Below are 22,971 nucleotides of genomic sequence, written 5' to 3'. Positions count from 1 at the left end.
TTTATTGGTTTAAACTCACCGTTTCGTTCTCTTCGCCACATTTTGTTGTTTTCAAAGCGTTGTGTTCACCGATATTTCATGATATCCAACACTCGAATATTTTTTTTTTTTATACCCTTGTATTCATCTTTTTTTATTTTATTCTCACAGTGACTTTTTATTTTAAAAGTAATTCTACCGGGTGATATTGTCTTTTCAAATTTTACATTGATTTTAAATTGTTTTTACTATGTGTATTACCGTTTTCTTCGTCCTTATAAACTGTCTACCCTCCGAAATTTATCTCGCGAATAAACCAATAATTTTTGATTGACGCACATCCGATGAAAAATCAAAAGGAAAACAAAATATGCCAGTTCTGGTGCCATTAACGGCTCTGTGTCGCTAACTAACGTTAACACATGTCTATCTGCGACGAAGATATTGCGGCTTTTATTTATTTCATTTATCACAACATAGTCTTTGTTCTAATCTTAGTTTGTTCAATCCTTCGTTGCGTGCAAAGGTAAGAAAGTGTTAAGATCACCCTGATAACCTTTTAAGACTGTAATGTGTGTGTGTGTGTGTGTGTGTGTGTGTGTATATATATATATATATATATATATATATATATATATATATATATATATATATATATATATATATATATATATATATATATATATATATATATATATATATATATATATATATATATATATATATATATATATATATATATATATATATATATATATATATATATATATATATATATATATATATATATTTTTTTTACAGCTAAGGAGACAGCTCAAGGGCGCAAAGAAAAAAAGAAAATGGCTACTCACTGCTCCTGAACAGAGGTTAAAGGAGTGTCCAAATCAGAGGTTAATTTCATGAGGAGAGGTGTCCTGATACTCTCCTCTTGAAAGAGTTCAAGTCGTAGGCAGGAGGAAATACAGATGAAGGAAGATTGTTCCAGAGTTTACCAGCGTGAGGGATGAAAGAGTGAAGATGCTGGTTAACTCTTGCATAAGGGGTTTGGACAGTATAGGGATGAGCATGAGTAGAAAGTCGAGTGCAGCGGGGATGCATGCAGTTAGCAAGTTCAGAAGAGCAGTCAGCGTGGAAATATCGATAGAAGATAGAAAGAGAGGCAACATTGCGGCGGAATTTAATAGGTAGAAGACTATCAGTATGAGGAGGAGAGCTGATGAGACGAAGAGCCTTAGCCTCCACTCTGTCCAGAAGAGCTGTGAGGGAGCCCCCACACATGAGATGCATACTCCATACGAGGGGACAAGGCCCTGTATATGGACAGCAATTGTGCAGGGAGAAGAACTGGAGACGGTACAGAACGCCCAGCCTCGAGGAAGCTGATTTAGTAAGAGATGAGATATGAAGTTTCCAGTTGAGATTTTGAGTTAAGGATAGACCGAGGATGTTTAGTGTTGAGGAGGGTGATAGCTGGTGTTGTCAAAGAATAGGGATAGTTGTTTGGAAGATTGTGTCGAGTGGATAGGTGTAGAAACTGTGTTTTTGAGGCGTTGAAGGACACCAGGTTCTTCTTGCCCCAATCGGAAATAATAGTAAGGTCTGAGGCTAAGTTCTGCAGCCTCCAGCCTTGAGTCGTTAAGTTCCTGAAGGGTGGGTCTTCTATTAAAAGAAGTTGAATAATGCAGAGTGGAATCATCGGCGTAGGAATGGATAGGACAGTTCGTTTTGGAAAGAAGATCATCAATGAACAACAGAAAAGAGTGGGAGATAGGACAGAACCCTGTGGGACACCACTGTTAATAGATTTAGGGAAGAACAGTGACCGTCTACCACGGCAGAAATAGAACGGTCAGAAAGGAAACTGGAGATAAAGGTACAGAGAGAAGGATAGAAACCGTAGGAGGGTAGTTTAGAAAGCAAAGATTTGTGCCAGACCCTATCAAAAGCTTTTGATATGTCCAGCGCAATAGCAAAAGTTTCACCGAGACGGCTAAGAGAGGATGACCAAGAGTCAGTTAAGGAGATCACCAGTAGAACGCCCTTGCGGAACCCATACTGGCGATCAGATAGAAGGTCAGAAGTGGAAAGGTGCTTTTGAATCTTCCGGTTGATTGATTCAAAAGCTTTAGATAGACAAGAAAGTAAAGCTATAGGACGGTAGTTTGAGGGATTGGAGCGATCACCCTTCTTAGGCACAGGCTGTATGAAGGCATACTTCCAGCAAGAAGGAAAGGTAGATGTTGACAGGCAGAAACGAAAGAGTTTGACCAGGCAGGTTGACAGCACGGAGGCACAGTTTTTAAGGACAATAGGAGGCACTCCATCAGGTCCATAAGCCTTCTGAGGATTGAGGCCAGAGAGGGCATAGAAAACATCATTTTGAAGAATCTTTATAACAGGCATAAGGGAGTCAGAGGGGGGATGAGTAGGAGGAATATGCCCAGAATCGTCCAGAGTGGAGTTTTTAGAAAAAGTTTGAGAGAAGAGTTCAGCCTTAGAGATAGATGAGACGGCAGTGTTGCCGTCAGGACTGAGGAGTGGAGGGAAAGATGAAGAAGTGAAGTTGGAGGAGATGTTTTTGGCTAGATGCCAGAAGTCACGGGAAGAGTTAGAGAAAGCAAGGTTTTGACATTTTCTATTAATAAAAGAATTTTTGGTTAGTCGGAGAATAGATTTGGCACGATTTCGGGCAGAAATGTAAAGTTCATAATTAGCATTAGTTTGAAGGCTCTGGTACCTTTTGTGAGCTACCTCTATCATTGACAGCACGAGAACAAGCATGATTAAACCAAGGCTTTTTAGCGTGAGGAGTAGAGAAAGAACGAGGAATGTATGCTCCATTCCAGAGACAATCACCTCTGTGATGCGCTGAGCACACAGAGGGGTCTCTATCCTGGAAGCAATAATCATTCCACGGGAAATCAGAAACATTATGTATATATATATATATATATATATATATATATATATATATATATATATATATATATATATATATATATATATATATATATATATATATATATATATATATATATATATATATATATATATATATATATATATATATATATATATATATATATATATATATATATATATATATATATATATATATATATATATATATATATATATATATATATATATATATATATATATATATATATATATATATATATATATATATATATATATATATATATATATATACTATTTTTCACTGACACCAGAAAATATAAAGTTAAAGGCATGTTTCTAGTTGTCCTGAACTTAGAAAAGACGAATTGGAGAGGTTTTAACGAAAACAGCACCACCACCAACACCATCAACAACAGCAGTTAAATCCATTCCTACCATAGTGGTTTTCTGTTCATTTTTTAACACACACACACACACACACACACACACACACACACACACACACACACACACACACACACTCACACACACAAACACACACGCGGAGTTCTCCTAAAGCTTTAATTTAAATCTCTGAAAATATTCACTCAATTTTCTTCCTTCCTCCCCATCCTCCTTCTTTTCTTAAGGTTTAACCATCTTCCTCGCTCGCATCACCCCTTTATTTTTCTTTCTCCTCCTTTTCTTCCGAGTCCTTTTCCTCCTCAGCTGTGTCTAATGAGGCGATTGGGACTTAATTTTCTCCTCCATTCTTTCCTCCCTCTCGTCCCCGCACCCCCCTGTTACTTCCCCACTTTCCCACGACCACCGGGCCACCATCTTACCGACCTCCTCCTCCTGTACCCAAGAACCCTCACTTCTGACCTTCCAAGCTGTGACGCCTCCATCACAAACTCTAACTCAAACAACCAGCACCTCCTTTACCCGACAAACCACAATTATTTAGACATTCACAAAAACTATAATTCAAAATAACAAAGAATAAAGTCCTAATACAAATTACAATTCACAAACTGTCTGCTTGATCACTAATTGCCCCACTCTAAGAATGACTCTTTCCCTGTTAATAGAAAGTACAACTGACAACTCCCAACTCCCTAATGTAACGAGTTTTAGCTCTCTCATCCGACTATAAATCTTTGACCGCCAACCGCCCAATTTCAACAACTAAACGAGATGACAAACTGCAACTCCCTTACTAATCAACTAAATACCCCCTGGAACCTCTAACCCCAACCCTCTAACCACCAAGCGTTCCATTTCAATCAACCAGTTAATTACAACCAACTGCCCTATTTCAATTTTACTACAACTAATTCCAATTCCAGTAAAATACAACCAGTTTACCACAACTAACTACCCCATTCGAAATCAACCAGTCCACTATAACCGTACATCTACCATCTCCAAATTCCAATCAACCAGTCCACTACCACCCTCCATCTACCAACTCCCCATTCCAGTCAACCAGTCCACTACACCCCTCCAACTACCAACTCTCCATTCCAGTCAACCAATCCACTACACCCCTCCAACTACCAACTCCCCATTCCAGTCAACCAGTCCACTACACCCCTCCAATTACCAACTCCACATTCCAATCAACCAGTCCATTACAATTCTACAACTACCAACTCCACATTCCAATCAACCAATCCACTAAAACCCTTCACCCACCAACTCCCCATTCCAGTCAACCAGATCACTATAACCCCTGACTGCCAACTCCCCATTACAGTCAACCAATCCACTACAACTCTCCAACTACCAACTCCACATTCCAATCAACCAATCCACTACAACTCTACAACTACCAACTCCACATTCCAGTCAACCAGTCCACTACACCCCTTCAACTACCAACTCCTCATTCCAGTCAACCAATCTAGTACAACTCTACAACTACCAACTCCACATTCCAGTCAACCAGTCCATTACAATTCTACAACTACTTACTCCCCATTCCAGTCAACCATTCCACTACAGTTCTACAACCACCAACTTCCCCATTCCAAGCAGTTACTCTCTGGCATGACATTACAACTTTCCGATCACCAACTCCCTAGTCCCGCAGCTTGTAATTCCCCAACTCGACATGCTACATACATTTCCTCAAGTGTCACTCTTCTTCGGACCGGACAAGCCAGCAACATATCACAGCCGATTGATTGTGCGACAACACCTCCTGATCTCTTCGACCCATTATTAACTCCCCAAGACCCGACAACACGCAATTCTTATACCGCCAACCTCCTTTCCCTCGACATGCCTGGCACCTCCGACAAATAGAGTAATTCCACGATGACCAGCTCCTAGAGAACAATCACTCGACCCCCAAATCTTGACGCACTACATAAAATTCTCCGACCACCATTTCACTCGTCCGACATTTCTCTACCCGACCCGCTAACACCGGAACCTGACAGCAACTTATCAGCTCCCCGATCAGTCACGTATTCTGAGACCATTGATTCCTGGACATTCATCTCTCTACACACATATACACACACACACACACACAAAACAAAACAAAACAAAAACAAAAAAAGACCCGACAAACAACCAAGTCTTCGGTCCGAAAACTTCACAATCCAACACCTTTACTTCCCAGTCTGATAACACTTTTTTTTCTTTTTTTTTCTCTCTCTCTCTGTTACCCGACAACTTTCCGACTAATCCACTCTCCCTGCCCGACTAACTTCAGCTCCCCGACCCGACAATTCACAAAAAAATTGACCCCCAACACAACAACTCCGCGATTCCCTCATTCTATTTTAGTCTACTCCTTCAACTTTTTTTATTCTCTCTCGAAAAAAAAAAAAAGATTAAGGCTTAGTATTATATTTCTCAACACTAAAAGAGACTAAAATCTAAAACCAGATATGCAGTTTTATTTCAATCAGTATGGGAAATATAGGACTTTTTCTTTATATTTTTTTATTTGTTTTCATAAATTATCTGCTTGTTCTGAATAGTGTTAACGTTTTTTAGTATATTTTTTTATGTATTTGCTGTTACGACTAGGATCAATCTATCATATTAATTCCTCTCTTGACCTGAAGATCTCTACCTAGTGTGATTTATTGCTTTAGATATAATTTTGTTTAACTTGCATTTTTATCGGCGTGACTCTGCGCTCCACCGTTTGATCGTCGACTTTAATGTATGGCTTAACTCTCGACTTTCATTGATGCGACTTTTCTCTCGCAGAGTTAATATTAAATGAACCTATTTTTAACGACTTATGATTCATGATGTCCTTTTTGGTTAATCTAATTCATTGTTATTACTGTTATTATATTGCAACATTATACTCATTGTTATTATTATTATTATTATTATTATTATTATTATTATTATTATTATTATTATTATTATTATTATTATTATTATTATTATTATTATTATTATTATTATTATTATCATTATTATTACTATTATTCATTATTGTATGACGTTGTTTCATTGCAGATTAGTTTGGCAGATTTTTATTATGGCAGTAATTTCGGGTGACAGTTCTTTAATATGTATAGCAGTGTTTTTTTTTTTTTTTTTTTTTGTGTGTGTGTGTGTGTGACGCTTGGTTAGAATGGCAGCTGTTTAGTGTGGCAGTGTTTTAGTGTGGCAGTTCTTTAGTGTAGAAGTTATTTAGTATGACAGTTCTTTAGTGTAGAAGTTATTTAGTATGGCAGTTCTTTAGTGTAGAAGTTATTTAGTATGACAGTTCTTTAGTGTAGAAGTTATTTAGTATGACAGTTCTTTAGTGTAGAAGTTATTTAGTATGACAGTTCTTTAGTGTAGAAGTTATTTAGTATGGCAGTTCTTTAGTGTAGAAGTTATTTAGTATGGCAGTTCTTTAGTGTAGAAGTTATTTAGTATGGCAGTTCTTTAGTGTAGAAGTTATTTAGTATGGCAGTTCTTTAGTGTAGAAGTTATTTAGTATGGCAGTTCTTTAGTGTGGCAGTTCTTTAGTGTAGAAGTTATTTAGTGTGGCAGTTCTTTAGTGTGGCAGTTCTTTAGTGTAGAAGTTATTTAGTGTGGCAGTTCTTTAGTGTAGAAGTTATTTAGTATGGCAGTTCTTTAGTGTAGAAGTTATTTAGTATGACAGTTCTTTAGTGTAGAAGTTATTTAGTATGACAGTTCTTTAGTGTAGAAGTTATTTAGTATGGCAGTTCTTTAGTGTGGCAGTTCTTTAGTGTAGAAGTTATTTAGTGTGGCAGTTCTTTAGTGTAGAAGTTATTTAGTATGGCAGTTCTTTAGTGTAGAAGTTATTTAGTATGGCAGTTCTTTAGTGTGGCAGTTCTTTAGTGTAGAAGTTATTTAGTGTGGCAGTTCTTTAGTGTGGCAGTTCTTTAGTGTGGCAGTTCTTTAGTGTAGAAGTTATTTAGTATGGCAGTTCTTTAGTGTAGCAGATATTTAGTATGGCATTTTTCATTGTGGCAGTGGTTTAGAATAGCAGTAGTTTAGTATGACAGTTGTTTTTAGTGTGTCAGTTGTTTAGTATGACGGCTGTTTAGTGTGGCAGTTGTTCAGTGTGCTTACAATAACAATAACAACAACAGCAATCAGGAATAACAATAACAACAACAAAGCACGACAAGAACAATAAACAAAAACAAAAACAACTTGACATAAGAATAACAACCAGAACAATAAACGAAAAATTTCTACAACAAATTCCATTGATAGATTATTATTATTATTTTTTTTTTTTTTTATACCAGAGGAGACAGCACAAAAGCCCCCCCAAAAAGGAAACAACAATAAAAAAAAAAGCCCGCTACTCGCTGCTCCTGTACTATGATATCAGAACGTTTCATTATAATATTCAGGCCACATCGAGCACGCCTTTCACAACTCTTCGCTCCTCAAGTTACACGAAGGGCACTGAAGCTGGAGAGGTCATGCATTACAACCTTCTCCAGTGTAGTGACGATAAATACTCCTCACATGTATATTCCATCTCCTTTAACGAATTTTATGTTTCCTGTCGCCAGTAGAAACAATTTGTCATATTCTTTCCCCCTCTTGTCTTGTTAATTTCGACTTCTGAAGGAACAAAAAGTAAACGAAAACGATAAATACTCCTCACATGTATATTCCATCTCCTTTAACGAATTTTATGTTTCCTGTCGCCAGTAGAAACAATTTGTCATATTCTTTCCCCCTCTTGTCTTGTTAATCTCGACTTCTGAGGGAACAAAAAATAATCGAAAACGTGGTGGCAATTTTCATCAGGGGAAATTCGTGCGTCAGAGAAATAGTAAACACTCGCAACGCAATACCTGTCTCATCACACCCACGGTCTAAGAATACATCATGCACAAACTCCTTTAAAATTGGGAGCGAGAGGGAGACGACTGTGTATTCTTTAGATTGTTGTCAGATCCTCCCGAAATTGACCTCTCTTTCGGCCACCTCTTTTGATTCTTTTTTGTAGGAGCAGCGAGTAGCGGGCTTTTTTATTATTGTTTCCTTTTTTGTGCCCTTGAGCTGTCTCCTTTGTTGTAAAAAAAAAATGTGTGCGCCGGCCACTTTCCGTCCTCCAGTTTTCAGAAGGACGGTGCAACTCTAAACCATTGTGAGCGACTGCAGTGTGAGTCCCAACCGTAGTTAATAAGTCCCTCGATGCAAGACGAAGACGCTTTTGGCTCTACAAGGAATATCTCCAAAGGCCACAAATCAGATTAGTTGTGTTCTCATGAGGATTTTTTCACGTATGGTCAGACAATCATTAGGCTCATAAAACTAGCAATGGATATATGCCCACAGCCTCCACTAAATTCATATCCAGTGTGGGTGCGTAAGCCCGGAAATGTTTGAGATTATGAGCCTAAAACTTCTTGAATAATTCCGTGACTGTCTTCAAGCGTAAAACCAATGCGACTTCCTTGTAAGACGGAGAAACGAAGCATGTAACGTCGGCTTAGCGAAATTTTGTTACGAATTTCTTTGATAAGCAGAACTAGATGTCTTTGCAAAAATATAAAGTAAAATAATGTAAAGTAAAATCGGGGTAGAGAAAGAATATATAGTCGATTTAAAATATTCTGAGTAACCCTTTTAAAATAGTGAACGGGAAACACTGTCAAGCGTTGAACTATTTTATGAGTCTTTCATATATTTAGTTTTTTTTAACGGTATTCTTTTCAATGCGATTTTCTCTTAAATTATTCATCATATTATCTTCAATCACTACTCATGTTCTTTCAAATCACAAGTCATGTTCTCTTAAATCACTAGTCGCTCTCTTAAATAACTATTCATGTTCTGTTAAATCACTTCATGTTCTCTTAAATCAAAAATACCTACTGTATGATTCCTAGTGTATTTAGTGAACGGAGTTTCTGTCTTTCCTCTAACCATTTAACTCCATCCTTTTATGAAACAGCAACACCTCTACATCACCCTTTCACTAACACACACAAACTCACACACACACACGAACAGCTTTTAACAATTTCCTCTCTAGCCCTTCCCTTTACTGCCTACTATACGTATGCCCACATGTCCAGCTTTCGTCAATATGTATGGTGGTTCGAGTCTCCCTGTCTGACGGAGGGACGGATGGAAATAACTCACTTTTCGGGTCCGTCATCCGCAATTGTAGAAAAGAGCCGCGGAATAGAAAAGACCACTAAAGCAGGCAACTTGTTATAAGGCAGCAGACTCGCTTGTTACCTGTTATTCCCATGCAACAATATTTTAAAGTAGACCCTTCCTCCTCCTCTTCATCCTCCTGTCTCATCACCACCTCCTGCTCTTCATCATCATCATCATCGCTATTCTCCGCCTCACTGCTTTTTTCCTCACCTTTTCCTCCTCCCGTGCCTCACCGTTCACCTGCCTCGCTCTCCCTCGCCAGGTGACAGACTACTGGACATTCCCTGCAAGGTGTGCGGCGACCGATCCTCCGGCAAGCATTACGGCATCTACTCCTGCGACGGTGGGTGTCTGTTCGTATGTCTGTCTGTCTTTGTGTATGTATGTATGTATGTGACTATATATGTATGTGTGTATATCTGTCTCTTTGTCTGTATGTATGTCTGTGATGTCTGTGTGGTCTGTCTATGTATGTGTGTGTGTCTGAATGTCTATATGTCTGTATGTATGAATGTTTGTCTGTCTGTCTGTCTGTGTGTATGTTTGTCTGAGTATGTCTCTCTCTCTCTCTCTCTCTCTCTCTCTCTCTCTCTCTCTCTCTCTCTCTCTCTCTCTCGTATTTATTTACTTTTTTGCATGTGTTTGTCGGTTGCTCCTTTTCTTTCTTTCGTTCGTTCGTTCGTTTATTTCTGTTTTACGTTTTGTTTATTTATCAGCTGTGTTTATTTTAATTTTTTTTAACATTCTCTCGCTTGTGTTTGTGGTTTGTCTTTTTTTTTCTTTTGTGCCTTCCTTGTTTTATCGTTTTCTCGGCATTTATCTCCCTCTTTGTTCTACCTCTCTTTCCTTTTTTTTTTACTGGCATTCTTTCTTTCTTTCTTTTTTTGTGTCACTGTCTTCTGTCTCGTTTCGTCCATGCATGCACTCTCGTTTGATCGTATAAAGCACACACACACACACACACACACACACACACACACACACACACACACACACACACGTCTGATGCAGAATAATAACCACCATCACTACACAGAACATTGAAATTACAGCGACTATTTAAATTACAAGAACAGCTGCCATCCTTGTGTGTCTCTGCTACTTCTGCCCATCATGCCACCTTTCTGTACACCTATTCAGTCTTTTTTATACATATCGACGTTTCCTTTAACTTCAGCGTCTTTCTAACACATTCGTACAGCTTTTAACATCTCCTCCATTTCCTTGCTTCCTTTATATCTACATGTACACGCCTTTCCACTCTCTTCCGCGCCTTTTCGTTTCTTTCTTTGCCAACCTGCGCTTCCTTCAACTTCACCATCTCCCAATCGAGTAGCTTTTAATATCCTTTCTTCCTTTCCTTGCCTCCTCTATTGCCACATTCATACACCTTTCTTTTCGTCTCTATACACAGACCTTCCTCCTTCCTATGACTTTACGCACTTCCTTTCTTTGCCAACCTGCGCTTCCTTCAACTTCACCATCTCCCAATCGAGTAGCTTTTAATATCCTCTCTTCCTTTCCTTGCCTCCTCTATTGCCTCATGCATACGCCTTTCTTTTCGTCTCTCTATATATACCTTCCTCCTTCCTCCTTCTGTTTGTATGTGTGTATGTATGTGACTATATATGTATGTGTGTATATCTGTCTCTTTGTCTGTATGTATGTCTGTGATGTCTGTGTGGTCTGTCTATGTATGTGTGTGACTGAAGTCTTTTAATTGGTGAGTATCGAAACACCTCTGGAATAAGACTTGATCACTCATGTTTGGGTTATGATTGTCTCTGTGAGTGTTGTGTGTTACGGCCACGTTTTATTGCGTCAGTCTCTTTGTTTGTATCCACTTACGTAACAAATAAGTACACACTTTTCTACAGTAATCCTTTTCGATCAAACATTCAGTCAAGTTGCTTTTAACATTTTACCTTTATTTTTTTCCTTGCGATCTCTATTAATACATATCAATACAGCCTCCAAATCTCCTTCTTAACACACACACACACACACACACACACACACACACACACACACACACACACACACACACACACACACACACACACACACACACACACACACACACACACACACACACACACACACACACACACACACACACACACACACACACATACACAGAGACAAGCACTTTTCAAACACCATCATCTGACCCCCTCCCTTCCGCTGCCATGTACTGCCCCACGCTACAGTGCTCGAGTTTTTGCAAGAGCGTTTACCATCATCCTCTTTACCCTTCTCTCTCAGTCTATACATACCATTGGCCTGCCACCACCCTCTTCATGACACACACACACACACACACACACACACACACACACACACACACACACACACACACACAGACGACCCGCCCTTAACATGATCCTCTCTTCCTGTCCCTCGCCTCGCCTCGCACCCGCCTACACGCCACAGGGTGCTCGGGGTTCTTCAAGAGGAGTATCCACCGGAACCGCGTCTACACCTGCAAGGCCACGGGGGACCTCAAGGGCAAGTGTCCCATTGACAAGACCCACCGCAACCAGTGCCGCGCCTGCCGCCTCAGCAAGTGCTTCGACGCCGCTATGAACAAGGATGGTGAGTACTCGCTTGGCTTCCCTGTTTCTGCTCGTTCTTGTGTGTCTTTGGGTGGCGGTGAAATGGAAAGGTGAAGAGCTCGAGGTAAGACTAAAATTTGAAAGCTTCCTCGAAGATCTTGGAGGGAGGTTTAGGTCACGTGAAGTAGAGTTAAGTGGCAAGTGATAGTCAACGTCCAAGCCATGACACTTAGATGGGTACCTAGGGATGGAATGGTTTGGTGGGCGGTAAAAAGGAAAGGAGAAGAGCTCGAGGAAGACAGATTTGAAAGCGTCCTCGAAGATCTTGGAGGTAGAGGTAAGTGGCAAGTGATAGTCAACGTCCAAGCCACGACACTTAGATGGGTACCTATAGGGATGGAATGGTTTGGTGGCCGGTGAAAGAGAAAGGAGAAGTGCTCGAGGAAGACGAAATTTTAAAGCGTCCTCGAAGATCTTGGAGGGAGGCTTAGGTCAGGTAAAGTAGAGGTAAGTGGCAAGTGATGGTCAACGTCCAAGCCATGACACTTAGATAGGTACCTAGGGATGGAATGGTTTAGTGGCCGGTGAAAGGGAAAGGCGAAGAGCTCGGGGAAGACAGATTTGAAAGCATCCTCGAAGACCCTTGGGGGGAGGCTTAGATCAGCCGAAAAAATGTTGAGTAGCAAGTGATAGTCGACGCTCAAGACAGGAAACATAAAGACCCACATTCTTAAGCAAGCACACACACTTGACAAGGCTTTCGTATATAGGATATCTGGGTATTTCCATGGGTACTTTTATGACCCTGGTGGCAGTGTGGCAAAGACTCACCACCTACGGGCTTTTTTTTATTATTGTTTTCTTTTATTTTTTACCCCCTTGCACTGTCTCCTCTGCTGTAAAAAAAAAAATGAACGTCAAGCAAAAACAAAACAAAAAAACGATGAATTTCCTTTTCGGCCTTTGTAAATAATTAATGTGATAAGCGGGAACGTCTAAGGGCCAGTTTTACAGCAAGTTTGTAAGCTCCTCATCCAAACACAAAATACGACGGAAATTCCTTGTGTCTCTAGTGTTAGGCGTGGATATAAAAAGAAGGGACTTTTAGAACACTACACAGGAACACTTTTTTAGTATCTGGTATTGAGTAGAAATAACTAAGCATTGTGGTGAATAGGTTTTTTGGGGGGCGCTTACAATGACTGTGTGTTAGACTGTTGAACTGGCCCCAAGAATATCAACCTTAGATGCTTACTTCGGGATGGGATGTTTTGGACTGGGTGTGGAAGGAAGTGGTGGTGTTCATGTGCCATTCGCCTGCCATGGATAAGATCGGTAATTACTTGCTTGGCATCCTCTTGAAACGTTATCTTGGTTCTTCTGGTGTTGCCTACTTCGGGATGGAATGTTTTGGACTGGATGTGGAAGGAAGTGGTGGTGTTCATGTGCCATTCACCTGCCATGGATAAGATCGGTAATTACTCGCTTGGTATCATCTTGCCTCGCTATCTTTGTTCTTCTGGTGTTGGTGATGATGGGAATATGATAAGGAATGGAAATGGGTTCGACTGGACAGGGAAAGGGGAAGGATTGCGTGTTGTTTACTGATGCTGTTGTTGGTGGTGTGGTTGTTTCTACGTATTCTGATGCTGGTAATGATGGGAATATAATATGAAATGAATACGTGTGGCTGGAAAAGGAAAGGGAAGGAATGGGTGTTGTTTATTGATGTTATTGGTGGTGGTGTGGGTGGCTCTACTTCTTCTGGTGCTGGTGAGTACGAGTGTGGCTGGGCCGGGAAAGGAGAAGGAATGAGTGTAGTTTATTAATGTTATTGGTGATGTTGTGGATGTTTCTACCTATTTTGGTGGTAGTGCCGGTGGAATGCGAAGAGAAGGGGACGGGATGGTATTGGGTGCGGCTGTGGCTGAGTGGAGCAGGGAAAAGAAAGGACCTATAGCGTTGTTTTTTTGATGCTAGTGAGTGTATTGTTGAAGGTGGTTGAGGTCACAAGAACACACAATGATACTTAGAGTCTACGGACCGGATTCTTAAACATTTCGGCTTTCGTAGGAGTTGTGGGTATTTCCATGAGTAGTTTTTAGACCTTGGTTGAAGTTTGAGAAAGCATTGTTTCATTGATGCTAGTGAGTGTATTGTTGAAGGTGGCTGAGGTCACAAGAACACACAATGATACTTAGAGTCTACGGACCGGATTCTTAAACATTTCGGCTTTCGTAGGAGTTGTGGGTATTTCCATGAGTAGTTTTTAGACCTTGGTTGAAGTTTGAGAAAGCGTTGTTTCATTGATGCTAGTGAGTGTATTGTTGAAGGTGGTTGAGGTCACAAGAACACACAATGATACTTAGAGTCTACGGACCGGATTCTTAAACATTTCGGCTTTCGTAGGAGTTGTGGGTTTTTCCATGAGTAGTTTTTAGACCCTGGTAGTAGTTTGAGAAAGCTTCTGTACCATAAATGTGAAAGAAAAATCATGAGAGCACCATTAATCTCATCTTCGGCCTTCGGAAGTAGATAATTTTAGAGCCTAAGCGTCTAAAAAAACCGAGCTTCAAGTATTGGGATTATTGGTGCAGACAGTGACGTCAAGCCTTTGAAAATAGTTAATGTTAGAGCCGGAAGCGTCTGAAAATTCCGAACTCTAAGTATTGAGATTATTGGTGCAGATAGTGACGTCAGGCTTCCATTGGTGTTGTGGGGTGACTGGTGTTGCAAGGATACACAAAGTTACATGGAGTCTACAAGTAGTGAGCGTGTCAGTGCCAGTAGTGACTGTGAAGAGGTTTTGAGAATCCAGCGCCATCAACAACACCGTTTTTTTTTTTTTTTTGTTTTTTTTTCCATGCTGAACTGAGGTTTATAAGCATCTCAGGCACCATAACAGTTAATTGATTGGGAGATTTGTTGGGTTATCAGCGTCATTAGCGTCACAACCTGGCTTTCTCCCTTTGCAGTATCAGTAAGATAATATACTTTCTTGTGCAGAGACAGAAGTAAGATTGTGAACGTCACCAGCAACGCCGTATCCTTCATCCTAATTAGCGGTAGTCGAGTTGCCAATTCTTTAACTGCTACATAACAACCTTTTCGTCATGCTAAAGCCAAGTCGTCTATGTACCGCCACTTCAGCTTCCTCCTCCCATCCTTAACTTTACTCTCCTAGCATCAGCCAAGCCCTGTATATTCATAGCTTTCAAAACACCTCAATATTCCCAACACCGCCTGCAACGCCCCTATCCCTAACATCAAGCCTTTCCTAGTCCATTATTCTATACTGTAGTCGTGAGATCAGGTCAACAGCCACATCGCATACTATTTTAGCGGCAGTGAATGCTCGGAACTGGATTTCTATTTATATATAATTTTTAAGGATATCAGTTTAGTTCCAGTGGCAGCTCGCAGTGGTAGAGTTAACTTTATCAGGCGCTTGTTCGGTGTTTTCTTACATTGGTTGGGAATGGCAACTGCAACTCTATCCTCAAGTGAATATAGTCCATACAAATTTATCTCTTTCGGACACCTCTTTTGATTCTTTTTTGTAGGAGCAGCGAGTAGCGGGCTTTTTTATTTATTATTGTTTCCTTTTTTGTGCCCTTGAGCTGTCTCCTTTGTTGTAAAAAAAAAAAAATCAGCGTCGTACATCAGCCGCATGTTGTTATATCATTTGTACATCAGGAGCCGTAACTCTATAGAATTTATATTTCTCTTTTCCAAATTTTTATGTAATCAACGCTGGTTGGTATAGGTAAAGTGACTCCTCTTCTTTCCCCAGCAACATGTAGGCCAAACATTTTTATCATCTATATAGCGGTGTTCGTATATTCTTATGTTGGTTAAAAGGAGTGAGCCCAGTTCTCTCCTTTTATCTTCTGTACAGCGCTGTTCGTATGTTCATATATTGGATAAGAGCGAGGCCAGTTCTCTCCCCAATTCTCTCACGTTATCAGTGCGACACGCAGCTTGATACAAAGGTCTCTCTCTCTCTAATAAAAATAAAAAGATTGAGCCACTTTTTATCTCTGCCACACGGCGGGCTACATGTTCTATCTTGGCCCACGCTTGTGTCGTAGCCGGAGTGACTGGTTCGCTATTTTTTCTGATATCAGAGTGGAATAAATGTGGTGCTGAAAAGGTTGATTGCAGATGGTCAGGTCCTGTGTGTGTGTGTGTGTGTGTGTGTGTGTGTGTGTGTGTGTGTGTGTGTGTGTGTGTGTTCAGCCACTGCATCATGAGTTCTTGTTTGATACGGGGTTTTTTTGCAACACTGCCCATAACTTACAGTAAACCGGTAGTGACTGTAGGGGAACGATCTTGTGTTAGATAAAGACGATAGTCGGTGGCAATGTTGATGATGACGATGAATGACTGATGCTGCTGAATGTAATACGATAACAGTAATAATAATGATAATAACAACAAGGGGATCAAAATACATGTCTTATATATCTATCTATCTATATCTATATATATCTATATCTATATCTATCTATCTATCTATCTATCTATATCTATATCTATCTATCTATCTATCTATCTATCTATCTATCTATCTATCTATCTATCTATCTATCTATATATATATATATATATATATATATATATATTTCTATCTATATATATATATATATATATATATATATATAGATAGATCTCTCTCTCTCTCTCTCTCTCTCTCTCTCTCTCTCTCTCTCTCTCTCTCTCTCTCTCTCTCTCTCTCTCTCTCTCTCTCTCTCTCTCTCTCTCTCTCTATATATATATATATATATATATATATAGATATATATATATATATATATATATATATATATATATTAGTGATCCTTAAAGTCGCCTTAGACTTTAGTGGGACACGTCTCTTAGGATACAGGATTAGCGGTTGAGAGTTGTACTCCGCCACGCACCGCGTCGACGATATTTGCATGGAATGGTCAGAGTCACATGACTATCTGACCCCCGACTCTGGTCTTGCAGTTTTAGGACAGTCATGATGCTGATGCTGATGATAATGATAATAATAATAATAATAATAATAATAATAATAATAATAATAATAATAATAATAATAATAATAATAATAATAATAATAATAATAATGATAATATATAATATTAATAATAGTTTTGATCTTTCACATCAGTTGCCACAGAACGTCCTTGTCAGTCAGACACACACACACACACACACACACACACACACACACACACACACATGAGAGTTATCGCAGTGAAGCCTTCGGGGGGTGGGGGGTGGGGAGAGAGAGAGAGAGAGAGAGAGAGAGAGAGAGAGAGAGAGAGAGAGAGAGAGAGAGAGAGAGAGAGAGAGAGAGAGTATGCATGGGGTGTGTGTGTGTGTGTGTGTGTGTGTGTGTGTGTGTGTGTGTGTGTGTGTGTGTGTGTGTGTGTTAGGAAACAAGTCTGGAAGTGTCGAGGCAGGAGCGTGAGCCGTCAAGGTGTTCAGGTGTTGCCCAAGGTGTTGACGCTACCAGGTGACATGCTATTGATCAAGGAGGTGGGCAGAGGCGCGGGGCCCTGGGGACTTGAGCACCGGGTGGGGGTGTTATGAGCCTCGGGGAACAACGGAAGAACGGAAAAACAGAAGAACAACAGTTATAAAATATGATCCTTTGCTGTGCCACTTAGTCAGGAAGCCATAAAGACCTTGTTGAACATTATTAAAGATTACAATTTAATTTACATGTAATCCTAGTTTATCTGAAGTCCATACACATATTAACCTTCCTCTTGTAATGCGAATATAGCTTTGTGGTGCGTGGTGTTGGTTACCTTGCTTTCCCTGTTCACTTGGCTAGTTTTGAATATAAATCTAACCGTAAAAAGCAAGTTTGTGAAGCGTTGACTCTTCTCCGCCCAGGTAAATCCCTCGAAACGGATTTTTAATCGATTGGTGAAAAATCAGAAAGAGAAAATGAAAACCTCTAGTGGAAAGATCAGATTGTTATGTAAGATTTTCCATATATATAAAATACTCTAAAGGTGTTTCTCGTCATTGAAGGCCGCCCTGTGTTCGCAGCAGTATTCAGTGAAGAGAAATTAAACGGATTTATATGGTTTCGTTTCATCAGTGCTCACCCCGCAGCTGGAAAGAAAGATAGAAACAAGAGGCGGGTAGATAAATATGCTCACATTTATATCCGTTAAAATAAAACGCGGAAAACTGAACACAATATTGTGGAAGATCTCGATTTGTTGCTTTGGTGAAACACAAAAGGTATCATTGCAACATTTAAAGGGTTGGTAAAAAAAATATAAAACAGACTGCACTAGACTAAAAAAAAAACATGTGTGACATTTGTGACAGTTAACTTTGAAAATTCGTGATACCTTCAAGTTACACTCCTTCCGAACACCTTGACAAAACGACAGCCGTGGTTAAGTTGAAAAGTCATTATATATATAGTTATCTCTCGGCAGAACACGTCCTCCTCCTCCTCTTCCTCCTCCTCCTTCTCCTCCTTATCCTCCTCCTCCTCCTGCTCTTCCTCTTCCTCCTCTGACTCTGACTCTTACAAGGTTTGGGCGTGCACCTGCCCTAGAGGGAATAAATAGAGGAACATAGTATTGATGAAGCTATTATCATAATTGCTGTTATTGTTACTAATTATTATTATTATTATTATTATTATTATTATCATTATTCATAGTAATAGTAGTAGTAGTAGTAGTAGTAGTAGTAGAAGTAGAAGTAGTAGAATAGTAGTAATAGCATTAGTATCATCATCACCATTATCATTGTCGTTAATGCATTTGTTATAATTGTATTGGTAGCCGTTTGGCATTGCTGCAATACAACAATAATCCGAACGGCTTTTATGTCCAGATTCCCAGTGTTACCAACGAATAACTGTTCCATTATGCCGGCCACGAGACAAATCTGCTTTTCTTATTGGTAATATTGATCTCTAAACCGCACATCATACAGCTCAGATGCTTATTTCACTTTTTATTCCTCTTACATGTTTTGCTTTGTGCCATTTGACAGACCAATAGGGGTATCCGGTCTCTACAAAATTATCATGGACGTAGTTTATTTTAGTTTTCCGGGAGTTGCGCCGCTGACATGTTATGAGAAGTCTGAAGTGGGGGATGAATGGGCACATGACGGCCTAAGAGATCAAAAGAGGCATCCTGAGGGCTAATACGGACAATACAAGGAAGGGCGCAGCAAGGGGAAAGCGCCAAGGTGATCCATATGACAACGATTTTAGGATCACGCGTCTAGATGTAACAACCCAAAGGATCAAAGAAACAATTCAACACAAGGAAACATTGCTTGCCCACTCGCCGAGGCTCTGGATGTGTTGCAGGAATCAATCTGTCACCAATTTGTGCTTTCCTGGATAATAATAATGATAATAACAATAATAATTAACTACCTCTACCTTGACCGCCATTATCACAGTCAACATTCTCAGCTGCCTGTTCCTGGAATGGGAAAGGAAGAGGAAAGTAGGGAACGAAAGAAGGGAGGGAGGAGTGAGTCGAAATATGGAGGAAGAAGTGAAGTGAGGTGAAGAGAACTGAATGGAGGGAGAAAGAAAGAAAACAGAGGAAACCAACCAGGAAGAGGAAAGTAGGGAACGAAGGAAGGAAAGAGTGTGAGGGAAAAATAGAGGAAGAAGCGGAGTCAGCCAGTTGAAAGTAACATAGGGAAATAGATAGAGACGAGACAGCCAAACAGCCAGATAGACAGAAAGACAAAAAGAAATAGTTAGACGGAGAGAGGGGATGGAATGGAAGGAGAAAGAGGAATAGACGGAGTTAGGCGAGTAGAAAGGAATGGAGGGAGAAGAGAGGAGACAGACAGACAGGCAAAAAAGAGAAAGTCATACAGACAAACGGAGAGGATGAAGTGGAGGGAGGCAGAAGGAGAGACGGTGTTAGATTAGGCAAGTTGAAAGGAATGGATGGAGATAGATATAGAAGGGAGGAGACAGACAGACAGACAAAAAAGAGAAAATCATACAGACAAACGGAGAGGATGAAGTGGAGGGAGACAGAAGGAGAGACGGTGTTAGATTAGGCAAGTTGAAAGGAATGGATGGAGATGGATAGAAAAGAGAGGAGATAATCAAACAGCCAGCCAGACAAACACAGACAGAAAGAGAAAGTCAAACGGATAAACAGAGGGCAAGAAGTGGAGAGAAAGAGGTTGACACGGAAAGAAAGAAATGGATGGAAATGGAGAGAGGAGAGCAGGCAACCAAACAGCCAAATTGACAGACAAAGAGAGAAAGTCAGACGAACAGACAGAGAGGAAGGAGGGTAAGGAGGGAGATAAAGAAAAATATGGAGTTAGTCAGTAGAGAGTAATGAAGGAAGATGGAGAGAGAGAGAGAGAGAGAGAGAGAGAGAGAGAGAGAGAGAGAGAGAGAGAGAGGAGACAGACAGACAGACAGACACAAAAAGAGAAAGTCAGGCGGACAAACAGAGAGGCTGGAGTGGATGGAGATAGAGGAGATGGAGTTTGGTGAGTAGAAAGGAATGGAGGGAAATGGACAAAGAGGAGACAGACAGACAGACAGACACAAAAAGAGAAGGTTAGACGGACAAACAGAGAGGCTGAAGTGGATGGAGATAGAGGAGATGGAGTTTGGCAAGTAGAAAGGAATGGAGGGAAATGGATAAAAAGGAGAGGAGACAAACAAACAGCCAGACAGCCAGACACACAAAAAGAGGAAGTCAGGCGGACAAACAGAGAGGCAGGAGTGACTGACAGCCAGGGACGTGAGCGCCAGTTGCTATCCATGGCCTCATCTCCCGCCCCTCGATGTCTCCCTGCATCCCCTCCTCCCTCCCCTCGGTGTTTTTTTTTCTCTCCTCACCCCCCCTTCCCCCATTCACCCCTCACCCCCGCCAGTCCCCAGCCTAGCCACACAGTCTCTCGCTTTCTGAGGCGGGAAGCGATGAGTCCGGGAGATAAGGTGTGTGTGTGTGTGTGTGTGTGTGTGTGTGTGTGTGTGTGTGTGTGTGTGTGTGTGTTTCCCCTCACCTGCATTCACTTATTCGTATTTATTTTATATTTTCCTATCCTCTATTTTTATCTATTTTTTTCCCTATCGTTAGCTTCTTTTATCATTCTCCACAGTGTTCTTTCTCCACCTCATCATCATCATCATCATCATCATCATCCCTTTCACTATAAGCTTCAACACACTTTGAGACATTATCCTGTTTTCCACCACCACCACCACCACCACCCACTACTACTAACGCCACCACCACCCACTACTACTAACGCCACCACCACCACCACCACCCACTACTACTAACACCACCACCACCACCACCACCACCCAGAACAACAACTACCACCACCACCACCCACTACAACTAACACCACCACCACCACCAAGAACAACAACAACTCTACCTCCTCGATAACCTCTTTTAGTCACGTGATAAAGCCCTTTTCTCTGCTTTCTTTCTCTCAAGGCTTTATTTTGCTCTGATTTCCCTTCAGTTTCTTCTTTCATGGGATTTTTTTTCCGCAAAGCTTATCTTTTGCTAAACCTCCTGTATGTGACTTCCTTCCCTCTCCCTGTTCTTTAATAAAATCTTCCTCTTTCTTTATTTCCTTGTATATTTTTTCCGTCTTTTTTTCATATTTCTCACTGTACACTATTTCCTTACTTATTTACTTTCTTTTTCGTGTTCTTCCTTCCTACCTTCCTTCTTTCATTTCTTTCTCCCATTCTTCTTTCATTTCTTCATGGCTCATTCCCTCCTATCGCCCTCGTTTCTTCCTTTATTTTTACTCCTTCCTTTTATCTATAACCCCTTCCTTTTTCCATTCCTTCCTTCTTTCATTCATTCATTCATTCCTTACTCCTTTCCTTCTTTTCCTTTTTCCATGCCTCCCTTTCTCCATACCTCCCTCGTTTCTTCCTTTCCTTCCTCTCCTCCTTCCTTCTTTCTCTATCACCTTCATCCAACTGAGTCTTCAACCGTGTGCACTCTTCTTCCATACCTCAAAGGAGTCGCGCGGAGACTTTCCCAAAATTAATCGGAGTAGTAAGAGTCTTTGAACCTCTGTATATAAATGAAATGTTTCCCCTAAATGTCAGATGTTTGTGTTAATTTGTGTAGCGATTGAGAGGCGAGAAAATGTCATTAATCTTGTCCCTCATCACCATCAAAAGGCTCGACTGTGTTAATGAGTGTGTGTGTGTGTGTGTGTGTGTGTGTGTGTGTGTGTGTGTGTGTGTTATTCTAGAGGTAGGAAAATTACAAATGACTAGCTAGATGAAGGAATGAGATGGAAATAATGAATGAAAGATAAGAAAAAATGATAGGAAAAGTAAAGAGAGAGAGAGAGAGAGAGAGAGAGAGTCACGATAAAGTAAACACTAAACGGTAATTGCGTACATCATCATCCTCATCAGCATGCATCTCCTTCCCTTTAATGAAGTCTGGGACGGGGTGAGAGGCTGAGGAGGCGGCCTTACACTCTCTCTCTCTCTCTCTCTCTCTCTCTCTCTCCACGATTAAATCTGGATAAAAAAATAGCATGGTCCAAATAGTGTAAATTGTGTGTGTGTGTGTGTGTGTGTGTGTGTGTGTGTGTGTGTGTGTGTGTGTGTGTGTGTGTGTGTGTGTGTTGCCAGTTCGAATATTAAGAGTTACATCAAGAAAATATTTATGAGACTTCACCTTGCTTTTTTTTTTCACAGTAACATAGCAGCGTCTTATTACAACAGTGAGAAGTCTTCCTTGATATTTATATTCTTATTTATTAATTTATTTGTTTATTGATTTTTAGTTGTTTAGAAAATTTGGTGGGACGTCAGTAGGAAGAGGGGATGGGGGGTTGCAGTGGAGGTTAGGAAAATGAAGTCTCCTTATTCCTACACACTTATTTTCTTTTTTAAGTG

The 22,971-nt window shown here is 40.3% G+C and overlaps 1 protein-coding gene across 2 annotated transcripts in view; it reads left to right on the top strand.

Annotated features, from left to right (window-relative positions):
- The window catches only part of LOC127006104 (protein dissatisfaction-like), a 97,843-nt gene that overhangs the window by 4,953 nt on the left and 69,919 nt on the right, over positions 1-22,971 (top strand). For both annotated transcript variants that reach the window (XM_050875612.1, XM_050875610.1), the window contains exons 2-3: positions 9,767-9,847; positions 11,938-12,099. In XM_050875612.1, coding sequence (XP_050731569.1) covers positions 9,767-9,847; positions 11,938-12,099 — 243 coding nt within the window. The remainder of the gene's footprint in view (positions 1-9,766; positions 9,848-11,937; positions 12,100-22,971) is intronic.

The sequence above is a fragment of the Eriocheir sinensis genome, chromosome 32 (genome assembly GCF_024679095.1).
Source record: "Eriocheir sinensis breed Jianghai 21 chromosome 32, ASM2467909v1, whole genome shotgun sequence".
NCBI classification, from domain to species: Eukaryota; Metazoa; Arthropoda; class Malacostraca; order Decapoda; family Varunidae; genus Eriocheir; species Eriocheir sinensis.
The sequence above is the reverse complement of the archived record's forward strand: the minus strand, read 5'-3'. Positions and strand labels throughout refer to the sequence as shown.